The sequence below is a fragment of the Astatotilapia calliptera genome, chromosome 16, assembly GCF_964374335.1.
Source record: "Astatotilapia calliptera chromosome 16, fAstCal68.1, whole genome shotgun sequence".
Classification (NCBI taxonomy): Eukaryota; Metazoa; Chordata; class Actinopteri; order Cichliformes; family Cichlidae; genus Astatotilapia; species Astatotilapia calliptera.
The window spans coordinates 1,353,330-1,371,254 of NC_137437.1; the positions used below are offsets into that span (position 1 = coordinate 1,353,330).

At 41.3% G+C, this 17,925-nt stretch overlaps 1 protein-coding gene across 2 annotated transcripts in view; it reads left to right on the plus strand.

Annotated features, from left to right (window-relative positions):
* Positions 1–17,925, plus strand: part of cntnap5a (contactin associated protein family member 5a) — a 148,400-nt gene that overhangs the window by 49,907 nt on the left and 80,568 nt on the right. For both annotated transcript variants that reach the window (XM_026145972.2, XM_026145974.2), the window contains exon 4: positions 3,298–3,445. In XM_026145972.2, the coding sequence (XP_026001757.1) occupies positions 3,298–3,445 (148 nt within the window). The remainder of the gene's footprint in view (positions 1–3,297; positions 3,446–17,925) is intronic.

Consider the following 17,925-nt stretch of genomic DNA (forward strand, 5'->3'; position numbering starts at 1 on the left):
ATATCTGCTGATATATCTGTGACAGGCTGATATCTGCTGATATATCTGTGACAGGCTAATATCTGCTGATATATCTGTGACAGGCTAATATCTGCTGATATATCTGTGACAGGCTAATATCTGCTGATATATCTGTGATAGGCTGATATCTGCTGATATATCTGTGATAGGCTAATATCTGCTGATATATCTGTGACAGGCTAATATCTGCTGATATATCTGTGACAGGCTGATATCTGCTGATATATCTGTGACAGGCTAATATCTGCTGATATATCTGTGACAGGCTAATATCTGCTGATATATCTGTGACAGGCTGATATCTGCTGATATATCTGTGACAGGCTAATATCTGCTGATATATCTGTGACAGGCTAATATCTGCTGATATATCTGTGACAGGCTAATATCTGCTGATATATCTGTGACAGGCTAATATCTGCTGATATATCTGTGACAGGCTAATATCTGCTGATATATCTGTGACAGGCTAATATCTGCTGATATATCTGTGACAGGCTGATATCTGCTGATATATCTGTGACAGGCTAATATCTGCTGATACATCTGTGACAGGCTGATATCTGCTGATATCTGCTGATATATCTGTGACAGGCTGATATCTGCTGATATCTGCTGATATATCTGTGACAGGCTAATATCTGCTGATATATCTGTGACAGGCTAATATCTGCTGATATCTGCTGATACATCTGTGACAGGCTGATATCTGCTGATATCTGCTGATATATCTGTGACAGGCTAATATCTGCTGATATCTGCTGATATATCTGTGACAGGCTGATATCTGCTGATACATCTGTGACAGGCTGATATCTGCTGATATATCTGTGACAGGCTGATATCTGCTGATATATCTGTGACAGGCTAATATCTGCTGATATCTGCTGATATATCTGTGACAGGCTGATCTCTGCTGATATATCTGTGACAGGCTAATATCTGCTGATACATCTGTGACAGGCTAATATCTGCTGATATCTGCTGATATATCTGTGACAGGCTGATATCTGCTGATACATCTGTGACAGGCTGATATCTGCTGATATATCTGTGACAGGCTGATATCTGCTGATATATCTGTGACAGGCTGATATCTGCTGATATCTGCTGATATATCTGTGACAGGCTGATATCTGCTGATATATCTGTGACAGGCTGATATCTGCTGATATATCTGTGACAGGCTGATATCTGCTGATATCTGCTGATATATCTGTGACAGGCTGATATCTGCTGATATATCTGTGACAGGCTGATATCTGCTGATATATCTGTGACAGGCTGATATCTGCTGATATCTGCTGATACATCTGTGACAGGCTGATATCTGCTGATATATCTGTGACAGGCTGATATCTGCTGATATATCTGTGACAGGCTGATATCTGCTGATATATCTGTGACAGGCTGATATCTGCTGATATATCTGTGACAGGCTGATATCTGCTGATATATCTGTGACAGGCTGATATCTGCTGATATATCTGTGACAGGCTAATATCTGTTGATATCTGCTGATACATCTGTGACAGGCTGATATCTGCTGATACATCTGTGACAGGCTGATATCTGCTGATATATCTGTGGGCTCTAATGAATGAGAATATTTCATAATTAACTGTTATGTAGGGAAAAATCACTGTAGTTGCAATACTGGCCCATGCAGAGCCAAACTATTCATACACAGGAAACTTCTCATTTATCATTAATAAGCAGTAGTTAGAAGGGATTAGCAGTTACAGTACTATGTATTTTGCAGCAGATGCTTCCCCTACATGAGCTGGTTCTGGTTTCTTCCTGTTAACTGGGAGTTTTTCCTTCCCACTGTTGCCAAGTGCGGGAGGATTGTCTGATTGTGGGAGATTTAGGTCTTTACCTTATAATATGAGGCGACTGTTCATAAAATTTAATTTAATTTCTTACTTTGGTAATTCTGAAGGAGGCCTTATAACTATTAAATCTGTATGTGATACTTGTATGGTTATAAGTGGGTAGTCAATAGTGAATTGAATACATTATTAAGTGATGCTAAATATTTGATATCCATATTCTTTTAGAAGCTGATGATGTTGAATGCAGTGTAACTGTTCTGCAGCACAGAGCCTCACAGGCTGTGTGTGATGAACACACCTGACTCCAAGTAAAACAATAAAACAACCAACATCAGAACACGTTTCATGTTTGTAGCTGGAAGCGTTTACAAAAGCAAAGTTGTGCGAGTGTGCGCAACTTACTGACACACATTCTTGTGGCTATTCTGTTTCTTCCAGAAGCTTCCAGTGCCAAGCTGAGGTAACACATCTGCTTTTGCCAGATGTGTGAGCCCCAGTTCCATTTGTTAATCCCTCCTGTGCTGATGTGAGCGCATGTGTAAATAAGCCAATCGCGTACCTGCTTTAACATTCAGCCACGAGGCCCCCCTCGGTGCACGACTCAAAATGAGGAAGCGGTTGCATCAATCACAACAACAGCCTGAACCCTCTCACTGCTGTTTTGATTATCGACCGCGAAGCAGCATCGCGGCGTATTTGATGACGCCTCTGCTGTGGCGCGCCGTAAGTGTCGGACGGTCATTTGTACCGCAGGCCGTCGCTTCTCTGTAGTCGTGGAAAGCCGAATGATCGGCTCGTCTGATTGTGCACAACTGTCCGCCCGGAGCTCCTGTCAATGATCCGTCTTTTTTGGTGCTTTGTTGTACTTATTGATCTGATATGTCACCTGTCTCGAATCGGTTATGACGAAGCTGACGATCAGTCATTTGAGAGGAGGAGTTGTTTGTCTCTGTTTCCATCACCATATTTCACTCGCTCGGTTCTTGTTTGTGTCCCCTGGCGTTGTCTGGAGCTGAACGTGAGGGAGGAAAAGAAGGATGACATATCACATCGGCACTGAGAGGTTTTTGTTTTTAGCTCTGCAGGGGAAAACACAATATCAGAACCCTTATTTTGCCCCCGGCTGCCTCAGTGGTCATTTTATCTCAGTCTCACACAGAACACCAACGATTCTTATCACTTTACATCAAATAATATGTTAGGATATTGGATAGGAAAAAGATATTGCCCTTGGTCTATCCTAGTCAGCACTTTGTTGCTGTCGGGGCTCCTCTGGGATTTAGATTTTTATTCTTTTTATTTTTGAAGTGTGCAGTAAAAGAAGAACTTTGCTGTGTCCTGGTGAAAATCTGATTCCTCACAGCAGACATGAGGTCACGTGCTGTCTCTGTGATTTACATCAGAATTGTTTCAACCAGAGTCTGTCTTCTCTCACCTGCAGAGGTTTGTCGGGAACGGGAACTCGGAGAGCGTCGTTCAGAACAAGCTGTCCCACCCTGTGAGGACACGCTTCCTGCGATTCGTCCCCCTTGACTGGAACCCCAGTGGCTGGATGGGCCTCAGGGTGGAGGTGTACGGGTGCTCCTACAGTGAGTAACACTCAGCCTGCAGTTAATCCCATGGTATCAAAGTCTGCACTGACCCTCTCTAGTCACACTGCGTGTATCGATTTATTTATTTATACACTTGGTTTTGTAGCGTAGGACAAATACTTCAAAATGTATGATGCTGGATTCTTGGAGTATTTACTAGCACAAGGAGCATTATTGTAATTATTTTCATTTTAAAAGCATCAGTGTTTCAAAAGCACTTTACGGAGCTTTGGGACCTGTGTACAGACCAGTGATTTAAACCTTCGCCCTCACAGCTTTGGTCTGCTGCCACTGTTAGCTCTTCTATTCACAAGTTTGACAGTTGAAAATTCTCTTTCCAAATTTGTCTTGCCTGTCACATTTTCATAAAATGAGGAGTGTCCCATGTTTTTGTAGCTTAAATTTACAGAAGTTTCCAAGGTTTAAATGCACCACAGGAAGACAGCCTTGCTGTTTTTTAAACAGGACCACTATGTGGATATATCGACTGAGTGTGCATGTGTTTCCTGATAAGCTTTTGCCCTTTTGTTTGGGATTAAGAGGTTTTGGAATGAATGTGAATAAATGTCACCACAAAGCCACACAAACATACCTCGCCCTGCCAATGGGCGAGACAAGGCAGCACTCAGAGATCTCCAGTGCAGTAGTAAATAGTAAATGGAATGGTTCTTATATAGCACTTTTCTGCTCTGAGCTCTCAAATCACTTTACATCACACATTCATATTGTACAAGCACTTTTTTCTATGCTTTTTCTGTGTAAGTGCTTTCTATCTAACATCCACACACACTCACACTCCGATGGACGCAGCGCAGAGCAACTTGGTACTTAGTATCTTGCCCGAGGATATTTGGCGTGCAGACTGGAGCAGCCAATAATCGAACCACAAACCTCGGCATTAGTGGAGCATCTGATGACCTGTCGATGCACCATTCTGGACTGCTCCAACAACACATCTGTAAGAGTTCAAATATCTTACAGTTTTCAGGTTGTTGTGTCTCTCTGTGTGGGCTTTATGGGACAAGCGCTCTGTGACATTTAAACCTGTGACACACACTGATAGCAGAGCAGCACCACCCCTGAAGGTGTGAAACTTGGTGCTTTTAGCTGCATCAGCTTATAATATCTCACACCAAGCAAACACTAATGAAAGCATCTGGATAGAAAAGGCATCGTGTCCATTATTGGTATTATTGGTATATAATCATTGTGCAACAGTCTTTTAAAAGCAAAGCAATGACTTGTGATTATAACAGAAGCAAAAATGAACACAGTGCGTTTTATATATCTTGAACAGTCAATAAAAAGCACGTAATGGGGATTCACTGGTGCACCTCGCCCACACGTTGTGAAGCAGCACTAACTAGATGAGCCAGTGAATTACTGCACACTGGAACACCATCAGAACAGGTCATGGTGAACAGTTTTATGATACCGACCACCTCAGCAATGTTGGAGAAGTGACTGCCTCATACAGCGCAGTACAAATTAAAGCTGAAATCTGAAGATTTAACTCCTGCAGGTAAGTGGTTCTGGTGGAGTGGCATGCCTCGGAAACTGAAAACATGCACTTTTGGACCCAACCCACACGTTTTGCTTGCATAATTTAGGTCTACTTTTTTTCCTTTTCACTGGATCTCAACCTCGTTGAAGACCAATGGAAGATTTTAGATGGATGTCTCAGACAGCCGTAACTACCATCATCTGAACACCAAATAATAGTATGTCTTTGTAAAAATGTTCCTTTCCTCCTGCAGACCTTTGGAGAGTCACTGTGGGGCATGATGATCCAACGCCTTACCAGACATTTTGTATTTCCTGCGGTTTTTCGTACTGTAATACTCTGAGTCATTAAAATCGGATGAGTGTAGCAGTAAGGAATTACAGATTCCAAAAGCTGCACAGGACAAGATCTCTGGAACGGGCTCACCTCAGTGGAATCACATAGCTATTATCAATACTATCATTTCCACCAGAGTTTTATATTCGTGTTTATATATGCGGTTTATATATCCATGGGTTATTCTAGTGTATTGTGGTGACATTAAATTATAATAAATTGTGCCAAATGGCACAGGTTGCTTTGTCGCATGCTTTATCATTGTCTGTTGTTCTTTATAGAAGCGCATTATTCTCCTGACACTGAGTCACTGAGGTTTTATGTATCCAGACATAACAGAAACCATGTGCTGCTTGCCAGGCTCAGATGAACAAAACATGGCATTAGACCGTATTATTTAGCTGCTGGACAGATGGCTTCACATCTAACACTAGAATACTTTAGTATAAAGAGGAGTTCATGTTCAGCTCAATGACAGTAAAAAGCCCAGGTCCTGTGGGTTCAAAGCAATACCAGTTCCCACCACTCCTCCATAACTCCTCCATAAAATCTTCCTCCATGATCATGATCATGCCGGTGAGGTCTGGATGCTGGATGCTCTGATCCTACTTTAACGTATTTTTGCTTATTTTTTGCTATTTTCTGTTGCTATCTGCCTGATCTTGCATTATTGACATTATTGTAATTACACATTTACAATACAACAGAGATACTCTCATTTCTACTAGTCCATAATATACGTACATTTCATCGTGTTTAACTCTGGTTAAATCTGGCCAAGCGAGTGCCGGCAGGAGAACAAAGGACGTGACCCAAAGCGAAGGCTATGAGGGAAATGAGCCAGCATCAGGAACAGGCTATGGGTTCACACACAGCCTTGCTAAGTATCCTACTAGCCAATGTTCAGTCCTTCCAGAACAAGCTTGACAACCTCAAGGTCCGTGTCAAGTTCCAGAGAGACATTTGGGACTGCAGCCTCCTGAATAAAAACTGGCATTTCTCCCTTTACGTGCTCTGGCTCACCCAACCTTTTTTTTTAAAATTATTTCTGGGTTTTACCGTTTACAATGCGGGTTACAGGCATTGATTAACACAATCTGCAAAAAAAACCAAACAATCAGGAGTGACCAGTAGCCAGATTATTGATTTTAAAATTTGAGAATTAAATTCGCCTTATGTTATTCACGTATGCTGTTAACTCCTCCATCCTGTAAATCTCTAGTGTTATTTCCCACCACAATGATAAAGTTGGTACATCTTGTAATAACCATTTCTTTGTTATACATTTTTTACTTGCAACTAGCAACATTTATTTTTTTAATAATGGTTTGGATTTATATAGCGCTTTTCAAGGCACCCAAAGCGCTATACAATGCCACTATTCATTCACTCTCACATTCACACCCTGGTGGAGGCAGCTACGGTTGTAGCCACAGCTGCCCTGGGGCAGACTGACAGAAGCCAGGCTGCCATATCGCGCCATCGGCCCCTCTGGCCAACACCAGTAGGGTAAAGTGTCTTGCCCAAGGACACAACAACCAGGACAGAGAGCCTGGGGATCGAACCGGCGACCTTCCAGTTACAGATACGCTTCCCAACCCCCTGAGCCATGGTCGCCCCTAGACCATTCCTGTGGCGTACATCCAAAAAAATTGTTTTCATTCCAAAAGGGAATGTACAGTTGAAAATTTTTTGTAGTGTTTCGTGAACGTCTTTCCAATAAGTCCTGATCAAAGGGCAGTCCCACATTATGTGAGTGTGGTGTGCTCGTTGGTGTCCACATTTTCTCCAACATACAGGGGGATTCCCGTCATAATGAGTCTTTTGGCAAAGGGTGATAAAGAACCTTATCATAGTTTTCCATCCAAATTCCCTCCATCTTCGTGAGGAAGTGCATTTCCATTGTCGTTCCCATATTTGAGTCCATTCATCCTTTGTTATGCACACTCCTCCCTCCTCCCATAATCCGGTTGTTCAGTCTGACGTCACTAGCCGTGTCTGGACCTAAACTCCGCTGCAGGTCCATATATCAAACGATCACTATGGCATTACTGAGAGTTAAAAACTGTCTAAAGTCTTTCATCTTTAATAAAATGATCAGCATTCTGCTCTACCAGGTGTAACAATTGAGTTTAACATCCAGGCATCCATGAAAACGGAAGTTATGGCATTTAACGGCGTTAGAAGTTAGCAGGAAGTTAGCTCGCTAGCTTCTATCTAAATACAATATAGCATGTCCTGACTGCGGGGTTTTGGAAACAAATTAAAACGTACAGCTCTGCTATCACTTCCAACATAAATGAAGACAGAAAACTAAACAGCAGTGACGTTTGTAGGGTTACTGAATTTGGGCTAGCTGGTATATAATGATGTGCTAGATGACCGCTAGCGACACAGCTATGTTAGCATAATATAAACAAGCTAACTTTTTTTCCACTGGATAAAAGTTAACGTGAGTGTTCTCGGTGGTCAGGAACAAATGTAATCGCATGGCAGGATGCTGTAAAAGGACCAAACTTCAGCCAGGAGAGCAACTGAGATAATCCATCCACAATACGAGGTTAGTCATTCATATACTGCTGCATGGGCTGGGCTGTAGTTACATCCTAAGGTTTTAAAAACTGAGCTTAAATAAATGATTAGCGGTAATAAAAGCCGAGGGAGGTCAACAGTGATCACTGACTGACTGTAGGAGCTTTTTGAGATCAAATAGAAGAAAATACATAACATTAAATATGTTAACAACACAAAAGCCATATTAAACGCAGACTACTTTAGGCCCGGAAGTAGGATTCGTCACGTCATCACTTAACGACCGGATATCTTCACATATTCAGTTAAGTGAAAAAGCTTATTTGTAAGAAATGTATACAAAAAGGAAATTTTTATTTTTTATTGACACTATATGCCTTTTTAAGCATAGCTATCAAATCGACATTAGTGTTCAACGCCACTCTGATTGTTGTCTTAATATAATGTCTTATTTGCAAGTATCGATAAAAATCCTGCTTTTCGAGATTGTATTTTTGTTTCCGTGTATGAAAACTAATTAAGTTCCCATCTTTAATCAGACTATCGAATGTAGGTAATCCTTTAGCAGACCAACTTTTAAAACATGAGTCCAATTTATTTGGGGCAAAATCAGTCATATGCATACCATTTAAATAAAGCCAAGTCCTGTTCCAATTTAAATTCCCTCACAACATTTCTCCATACATTAAGTGTACATTTCACCCTTGTCTATATATTTTTGAATGTTTAAGTCCATCAGGACAGCTTGTATTGGAAAAGAAAACATGCTCTCCTCAATATTTTTCCATTGTGCTTTATAGCTTATATCACACCAGTTAATCACAGTCTTCAACTGAGCAGCCCAAAAATAATTTTTCAGTGACGGCAGCTCCTCCTGTGTTTTTTTTTAAAACAAACCCTTGGTCTCTTCCCTCCCCGTATAAATCGTGATATAATTTTGTCCCATTTGTTAAATTGGCTTTGATCAATTTGTATTGGTAGTGTTTGGAATAAATACAGTAATCTTGGCAGAATATTCATTTTGATGGATTCAATTCGTGAGTATAAAGTTAGAAAGGGAATCTAACTTTCTAACTTTATACATGATATCAAACATGTTCCATCATTTGATATCATCCACTATTCTCTTCTGCAGGGAACCAAAATTCTCCTCAAATAATTTAGTTAGGTCTTTAGGTATGACAACTCTCAAGTATTTCAATGATTTTCTTGCCATCTCATTGGATATTGAGCAACCAAGTGAGCTGGGGGGCTATAGTTATAGTTAAGTATTTGAGTTTTGGACATATTAATTTTATACCCAGAAAGTTTCCCAAATTTTTGGCATAGATTCATCAGTTCAAGTAGAGAGTTTGTGGGCTGTTCTAGGTATATTAATATACCATCTGCATAGCAAGCAGGCTTATGTTCCTGTTCTCTAATGTTTATTCCCTTGATGTCTTTGTTTTGTCTGATTGATTGTGCCGGAGGTTCTAAGTATAATGCGAATAAAAGTGGAGACCAAGCGCAGCCTTGTTTATTTCCTCTTTGCAGAGCGAAGCTATTTGAGAGATAACCATTAACTTTAATTCTTGCAGTAGGGTTAGTATATAATGCCTTCACTGTATCAATAACTCCATTATGTAAGCCAAATTTGTTCAAGACTTTGTAAAGAAAGTCCCAATATACAGAGTCAAAAGCTTTTTCTGCATCGATACTCATAAGCATGGCTTTAATTTTAGATGTTTGTATCTGATTTATTACATGAAGAGTTCTGCGTATACTGTCCTGTGTCTGCCGATTTCTTATGAACCCCGTTTGGTCATTACTAATTAGGTTGGGTAAAAATTCTTCCATTCATCTGGCCATTATAGAGGTAAACAGTCTGTAATCTATGTTGAGGACAGAGATGGGTGTATATGAGCCACACTCAGTTTTGTCTTTGCCTTCCTCTGGGATAGCCGAGATGATAGCCTCATTCCAACTCGGTGGGATTTGTGCTTTTTTTAACGCCCAGTTGAAAGTAGAGAGTAATATAGGGATCAATTCCTGCTCAAACACAGTGGTGTTTCTGAGTAGCTTATTTGCTTAGCGATTTAATTAACAACTTTTAAATACATTCTTCTTTCATAGTATAATCTTCACGTGCTTCCTCCGAAGCACACTTTCTGTGTACTCACTACCTAATTTATAGCCAAAGTATTCACTCACTGTCTCTGTACTGTCTCGCTAGCCTAGCTTAGCTCGTAGCCGACTCATTAGCACCATGGCTACTTCACCTGTCCCTCCTGCACTTTCTTGCTCATTGTGTCAGATGTTTAGTTACTCCTCGGCCTCCTTTAGCAGTAATGATATCTGTAACAAATGTAGCATATTTGCAGCTCTGGAGGCCAGGATTACTGAATTGGAGACTCGGCTTCGCACCCTTCATTCACCCGCAGCTAGCCAGGCCCCTGTAGCTGGTGCAGCCGAAAATAGCGTAGGCCCCGCTAGCTGTTCCCCGGCAGACCCCAAGCAGCTGGGGAATCAGGGCGGCTGGGTCACGGTGAGGAGGAAGCATAGTCCTAAACAGAAGCCCCAGGTACACCACCAACCCGTTCATGTGTCTAACCGTTTTTCCCCACTCGGCGACACACCCGCCGGGGGTCAAACTCTGGTAATTGGTGATTCTGTTCTCAGACATGTGAAGCTAGAGACACCGGCAACCATAGTCAATTGTCTTCCAGGGGCCAGAGCAGGCGACATTGAAGGAAATTTAAAACTGCTGGCTAAGGGTAAACGTAAATTCAGTAAAATCATAATTCACGTCGGCAGTAATGACACCCGGTTACGCCAATCGGAGGTCACTAAAATCAATATTGAATCGGTGTGCAACTTTGCCAAAACAATGTCGGACTCTGTAGTTTTCTCTGGTCCCCTCCCCAATCAGACCAGGAGTGACATGTTTAGCCGCATGTTCTCCTTAAATTGCTGGCTGTCTGAGTGGTGTCCCAGAAACGATGTGGGCTTCATAGATAATTGGCAAACCTTCTGGAGGAAACCTGGTCTTGTTAGGAGAGATGGCATCCATCCCACTTTGGATGGAGCAGCTCTCATTTCTAGAAATATGGACAAATTTATTAAACCCCCCAAAATATGACTATCCAGAGTTGGGACCAGGAAGCAGAGTTGCAGTCTTACACGCTTCTCTGCAGCTTCTCTCCTCCTGCTACCCCCCCAAAAACCCATCTCCATAGAGACTGTGTCAGCTTCCAAACAGACAAAAAACAAACTAAAAACCAGCAACAAACAACTTAAACATAAACAATCACAAAGAAAGAACAATACAGTATCCACATCTGAACCAAAGAGTAAAACAGTGAAATGTGGATTATTAAATATTAGGTCTCTCTCCTCCAAGTCTCTGTTAGTACATGACTTAATAATTGATCAACAAATTGATTTACTCTGCCTTACAGAAACCTGGTTGCAGCAGGATGATTATGTTAGTTTAAATGAATCAACACCCCCCGAGTCATTCTAACTACCAGAAACCTCGAAGCACAGGCCGAGGGGACGGTGTGGCAGCAATTTTTCACACCAGCCTATTAATTAATGAAAGACCCAGACAGACTTTTAATTCATTTGAAAGCCTGATGCTTAGCCTCGTCCACCCCAGCTGTGAAACTCAGAAACCAGTCTTACTTGTTATCATCTATCGTCCACCTGGGCCTTACACAGAGTTTCTGTCTGATTTCTCAGACTTTATATCTAATTTAGTTCTGAGCTCAGATAAAATAATTATTGTGGGTGATTTTAACATCCATGTAGATGCTAAAAATGACAGCCTCAACATGGCATTTAATCTGTTATTAGACTCAATTGGTTTCTCTCAAAATGTAAAAGAACCCACCCACCACTTTAATCACACTCTAGATCTTGTTTTAACATATGGCATCGAACCTGAACATTTAACAGTGTTTCCTGAAAACCCTCTCCTGTCTGATCATTTCCTGATAACATTTACTTTTACAATAATTGATTACACAGCGGTGAAGAGTAGACTTTATCAAAGTAGATGTCTTTCTGAAAGCACTGTAACTAAGTTTAAGAATATAATCCACCCACTGTTATCATCTTCAATGCCCTGTACCAACACAGAGCAGAGCAGCTATCTGAACGCTACCCCAACAGAGGTCGATTATCTTGTTAATAATTTCACCTCCTCACTACGTACGACTCTGGATACTGTAGCTCCTGTGAAAACTAAGGCCTCAAATCAGAAGTACCTGACTCCGTGGTATAATTCTCAAGCACGTAGCCTAAAGCAGATGACTCGTAATCTGGAGAGGAAATGGCGTGTCACAAATCTAGAGGATCATCATTTAGCCTGGAGAAATAGTTTGCTGCTTTATAAGAAAGCCCTCCGCAAAGCCAGAACATCTTACTATTCATCACTGATTGAAGAAAATGAGAACAACCCTAGGTTTCTCTTCAGCACTGTAGCCAGGCTGACAAACAGTCAGAGCTCTGTTGAGCCAACCATCCCTTTAACGTTAACTAGTAATGACTTCATGAACTTCTTCACAAATAAAATTTTTATCATTAGAGAAAAAATTACCAATAATCATCCCACAGATGTAATATTATCTACAGCTACTCTTAGTACCATTGATGTTAAGTTAGACTCTTTTTCTCCAACTGATCTTTCTGAGTTAACTTCAATAATTACTTCCTCCAAACCATCAACGTGTCTTTTAGACCCCATTCCTACAAAACTGCTCAAAGAAGTCCTGCCATTAATTAATTCTTCGATCTTAAATATGATCAACCTATCTCTAATAATCGGCTATGTACCACAGGCCTTCAAGCTGGCTGTAGTTAAACCTTTACTCAAAAAGCCATCTCTAGACCCAGCAGTCTTAGCTAATTATAGGCCAATCTCCAACCTTCCTTTCATATCAAAAATCCTTGAAAGAGTAGTTGTCAAACAGCTAACAGATCATCTGCAGAGGAATGGTTTATTTGAAGAGTTTCAGTCAGGTTTCAGAGCTCATCACAGCACAGAAACAGCTTTAGTGAAGGTTACAAATGATCTTCTTATGGCCTCTGACAGTGGACTCATCTCTGTGCTTGTCCTGCTAGACCTCAGTGCAGCGTTCGATACTGTTGATCATAATATCCTATTAGAGCGATTAGAACATGCTGTAGGTATTACAGGTACTGCACTGCAGTGGTTTGTATCATATCTATCTAATAGACTCCAATTCGTGCATGTAAATGGAGAGTCCTCTTCACACACTGAGGTTAATTATGGAGTTCCACAGGGTTCAGTGCTAGGACCAATTCTGTTTACATTATACATGCTTCCCTTAGGCAGCATCATTAGAAGACATAGCATACATTTACACTGCTATGCTGATGACACCCAGCTCTATCTGTCCATGAAGCCAGATAACACACACCAATTAGTTAAACTGCAGGAATGTCTTAAAGACATAAAGACCTGGATGGCCGCTAACTTTCTGCTTCTTAATTCAGATAAAACTGAGGTTATTGTACTCGGCCCTGAAAATCTTAGAAATATGGTATCTAATCAGATTCTTACTCTGGATGGCATTACCTTGGCCTCCAGTAACGCTGTGAGGAACCTTGGAGTCATTTTTGACCAGGACATGTCCTTCAACGCACATATTAAACAAATATGTAAGACTGCTTTCTTCCATTTGCGCAACATCTCTAAAATTAGAAATATCCTGTCTCAGAGTGACGCTGAAAAACTAGTTCATGCATTTATTACTTCCAGGCTGGACTACTGTAATTCATTATTATCAGGATGTCCAAAAAACTCACTGAAAAGCCTTCAGCTAATCCAAAATGCTGCAGCAAGAGTCCTGACAGGGACTAGAAAGAGAGAGCATATTTCTCCTGTTTTGGCTTCCCTTCATTGGCTTCCTGTTAAATCCAGAATTGAATTCAAAATCCTGCTCCTCACATACAAGGTCTTAAATAATCAGGCCCCATCTTATCTTAATGACCTTGTAGTACCATATCACCCTATTAGAGCGCTCCGCTCTCGCTCTGCAGGCCTACTTGTTGTTCCTAGAGTATTTAAAAGTAGAATGGGAGGGAGAGCCTTCAGTTTTCAGGCCCCTCTTCTGTGGAACCAGCTTCCAGTTTGGATTCAGGAGACAGACACTATCTCTACTTTTAAGATTAGGCTTAAAACTTTCCTTTTTTCTAAAGCATATAGTTAGGGCTGGACCAGGTGACCCTGAATCCTCCCTTAGTTATGCTGCAATAGATGTAGGCTGCCGGGGGATTCCCATGATGCATTGAGTTTTTCCTTTCCAGTCACCTTTCTCACTCACTATGTATTAATAGACCTCTCTGCATTGAATCATATCTGTTATTAACCTCTGTCTCTCTTCCACAGCATGTCTTTATCCTGTCTTCCTTCTCTCACCCCAACCGGTCGCAGCAGATGGCCGCCCCTCCCTGAGCCTGGTTCTGCCGGAGGTTTCTTCCTGTTAAAAGGGAGTTTTTCCTTCCCACTGTCGCCAAAGTGCTTGCTCATAGGGGGTCATATGATTGTTGGGTTTTTCTCTGTATCTATGAAGCGCCTTGAGGCGACTTTTGTTGTGATTTGGCGCTATATAAATAAAATTGAATTGAATTGAATTGAATTTAAATTCCCGATACCACTCTGCGGTATAACCATCGGAGCCCGGTGACTTGTTTGTTTTTATTGATGGCTTTCATGAGTTCAGTTTCTGTCACTATCATTGTTTTATTTTGTTCCTCATTCAAACTTGGTAGGTATAAAGAATTCAGAAAATTGTCAATTTCGTACTCAGCTCCACCTGGAACCTTAGCGTATAATGTTTTATAAAATGATTCAAAGGCTTCCTGTATCTTACGTAGATTAGTCATCATGTTTCCAGTCTCTGGGTGTTTAATTTTAGTTATAGTATTCTCTACAATTTTCTTTTTAAGTTTCCATGCTAAGATTTTCACTGAATTTTATCCACATTCATAATATTTCTGTTTCAAATATAGCAATTTTCTCTTTATCGCTTGTGTATTCAGCTTATTTATTTCATTTCTGATCATTGTTAGTTGTTTTAGAGTGCTGGTTGAAGGCATTTGTTTATGCTCACTTTCTAATTGTTTTTGAGTCTTTTGTAATTCTGCCATTTTTTTCTCTCGAGCTTTTTTCTGAAAAGAGGCAAATGCTATGATCTCCCCTCTTATGAAAGCTTTTAATGCATCCCATAGTATTGGAGGTGACACTTCTCCGTTATCATTTGTTTCAAGGTAATATTTGAGTTCTTTCAATACTTCTTTTTTTTTAAATTTTACATCTTTAAGCAAAGATGAGTTCAATTTCCATGTTGATGTTTTGGGGTATACGTTTAAATCAATTGTCAGATACAGTGGTGCACGGTCACTTACAGGGAGTGCAGAATTATTAGGCAAGTTGTATTTTTGAGGAATAATTTTATTATTGAACAACAACCATGTTCTCAATGAACCCAAAAAACTCATTAATATCAAAGCTGATTGTTTGTGGAAGTAGTTTTTAGTTTTAGCTATTTTAGGGGGATATCTGTGTGTGCAGGTGACTATTACTGTGCATAATTATTAGGCAACTTAACAAAAAACAAATACAGTGGGGCAAAAAAGTATTTAGTCAGCCACCGATTGTGCAAGTTCCCCCACTTAAAATGATGACAGAGGTCAGTAATTTGCACCAGAGGTACACTTCAACTGTGAGAGACAGAATGTGAAAAAAAAATCCATGAATCCACATGGTAGGATTTGTAAAGAATTTATTGGTAAATCAGGGTGGAAAATAAGTATTTGGTCACCTCAAACAAGGAAAATCTCTGGCTCTCACAGACCTGTAACGTCTTCTGTAAGAAGCTTTTCTGTCCCCCACTCGTTACCTGTATGAATGGCACCTGTTTGAACTCATCATCTGTATAAAAGACACCTGTCCACAGCCTCAAACAGTCAGACTCCAAACTCCGCCATGGCCAAGACCAAAGAGCTTTCGAAGGACACCAGGAAAAGTATTGTAGACCTGCACCAGACTGGGAAGAGTGAATCTACAATAGGCAAGCAGCTTGGTGTGAAAAAATCAACTGTGGGAGCAATCATCAGAAAATGGAAGACATACAAGACCACTGATAATCCCCCTCGATCTGGGGCTCCACGCAAGATCTCATCCCGTGGGGTCAAAATGATCATGAGAACGGTGAGCAAAGATCCCAGAACCACACGGGGGGACCTGGTGAATGACCTGCAGAGAGCTGGGACCAAAGTAACAAAGGTCACCATCAGTAACACACTACAACGGCAGGGAATCAAATCCCGCAGTGCCAGACGTGTTCCGCTGCTGAAGCCAGTGCATGTCCAGGCCCGTCTGAAGTTTGCCAGAGAGCACATGGATGATACAGCAGAGGATTGGGAGAATGTCATGTGGTCAGATGAAACCAAAGTAGAACTTTTTGGTATAAACTCAACTCGTCGTGTTTGGAGGAAGAAGAATACTGAGTTGCATCCCAAGAACACCATACCTACTGTGAAGCATGGGGGTGGAAACATCATGCTATGGGGCTGTTTTTCTGCCAAGGGGACAGGACGACTGATCCGTGTTAAGGACAGAATGAATGGGGCCATGTATCGTGAGATTTTGAGCCAAAACCTCCTTCCATCAGTGAGAACTTTGAAGATGAAACGAGGCTGGGTCTTCCAACATGACAATGATCCAAAACACACCGCCCGGGCAACAAAGGAGTGGCTCCGTAAGAAGCATTTGAAAGTCCTGGAGTGGCCTAGCCAGTCTCCAGACCTCAACCCCATAGAAAATCTGTGGCGGGAGTTGAAAGTCCGTGTTGCTCGGCGACAGCCCCAAAACATCACTGCTCTCGAGAAGATCTGCATGGAGGAATGGGCCAAAATACCAGCTACTGTGTGTGCAAACCTGGTAAAGACCTATAGTAAACGTTTGACCTCTGTTATTGCCAACAAAGGTTATGTTACAAAGTATTGAGTTGTATTTTTGTTATTGACCAAATACTTATTTTCCACCCTGATTTACCAATAAATTCTTTACAAATCCTACCATGTGGATTCATGGATTTGTTTTCACATTCTGTCTCTCACAGTTGAAGTGTACCTCTGGTGCAAATTACTGACCTCTGTCATCATTTTAGGAGGGGGAACTTGCACAATCGGTGGCTGACTAAATACTTTTTTGCCCCACTGTATATACCCATTTCAATGATTTATTTGTACCAGTGAAACCAATATAACATCTCCACATTCACAAATATACATTTCTGACATTCAAAAACAAAACAAAAACAAATCAGCGACCAATATAGCCACCTTTCTTTGCAAGGACACTCAAAAGCCTGCCATCCATGGATTCTGTCAGTGTTTTGATCTGTTCACCATCAACATTGCGTGCAGCAGCAACCACAGCCTCCCAGACACTGTTCAGAGAGGTGTACTGTTTTCCCTCCTTGTAAATCTCACATTTGATGATGGACCACAGGTTCTCAATGGGGTTCAGATCAGGTGAACAAGGAGGCCATGTCATTAGTTTTTCTTCTTTTATACCCTTTCTTGCAGCCACGCTGTGGAGTACTTGGACGCGTGTGATGGAGCATTGTCCTGCATGGAAATCATGTTTTTCTTGAAGGATGCAGACTTCTTCCTGTACCACTGCTTGAAGAAGGTGTCTTCCAGAAACTGGCAGTAGGACTGGGAGTTGAGCTTGACTCCACCCTCAACCCGAAAAGGCCCCACAAGCTCATCTTTGATGATACCAGCCCAAACCAGTACTCCACCTCCACCTTGCTGCCGTCTGAGTCGGACTGGAGCTCTCTGCCCTTTACCAATCCAGCCACGGGCCCATCCATCTGGCCCATCAAGACTCACTCTCATTTCATCAGTCCATAAAACCTTAGAAAAATCAGTCTTGAGATATTTCTTAGCCCAGTCTTGACGTTTCAGCTTGTGTGTCTTGTTCAGTGGTGGTCGTCTTTCAGCCTTTCTTACCTTGGCCATGTCTCTGAGTATTGCACACCTTGTGCTTTTGGGCACTCCAGTGATGTTGCAGCTCTGAAATATTGCC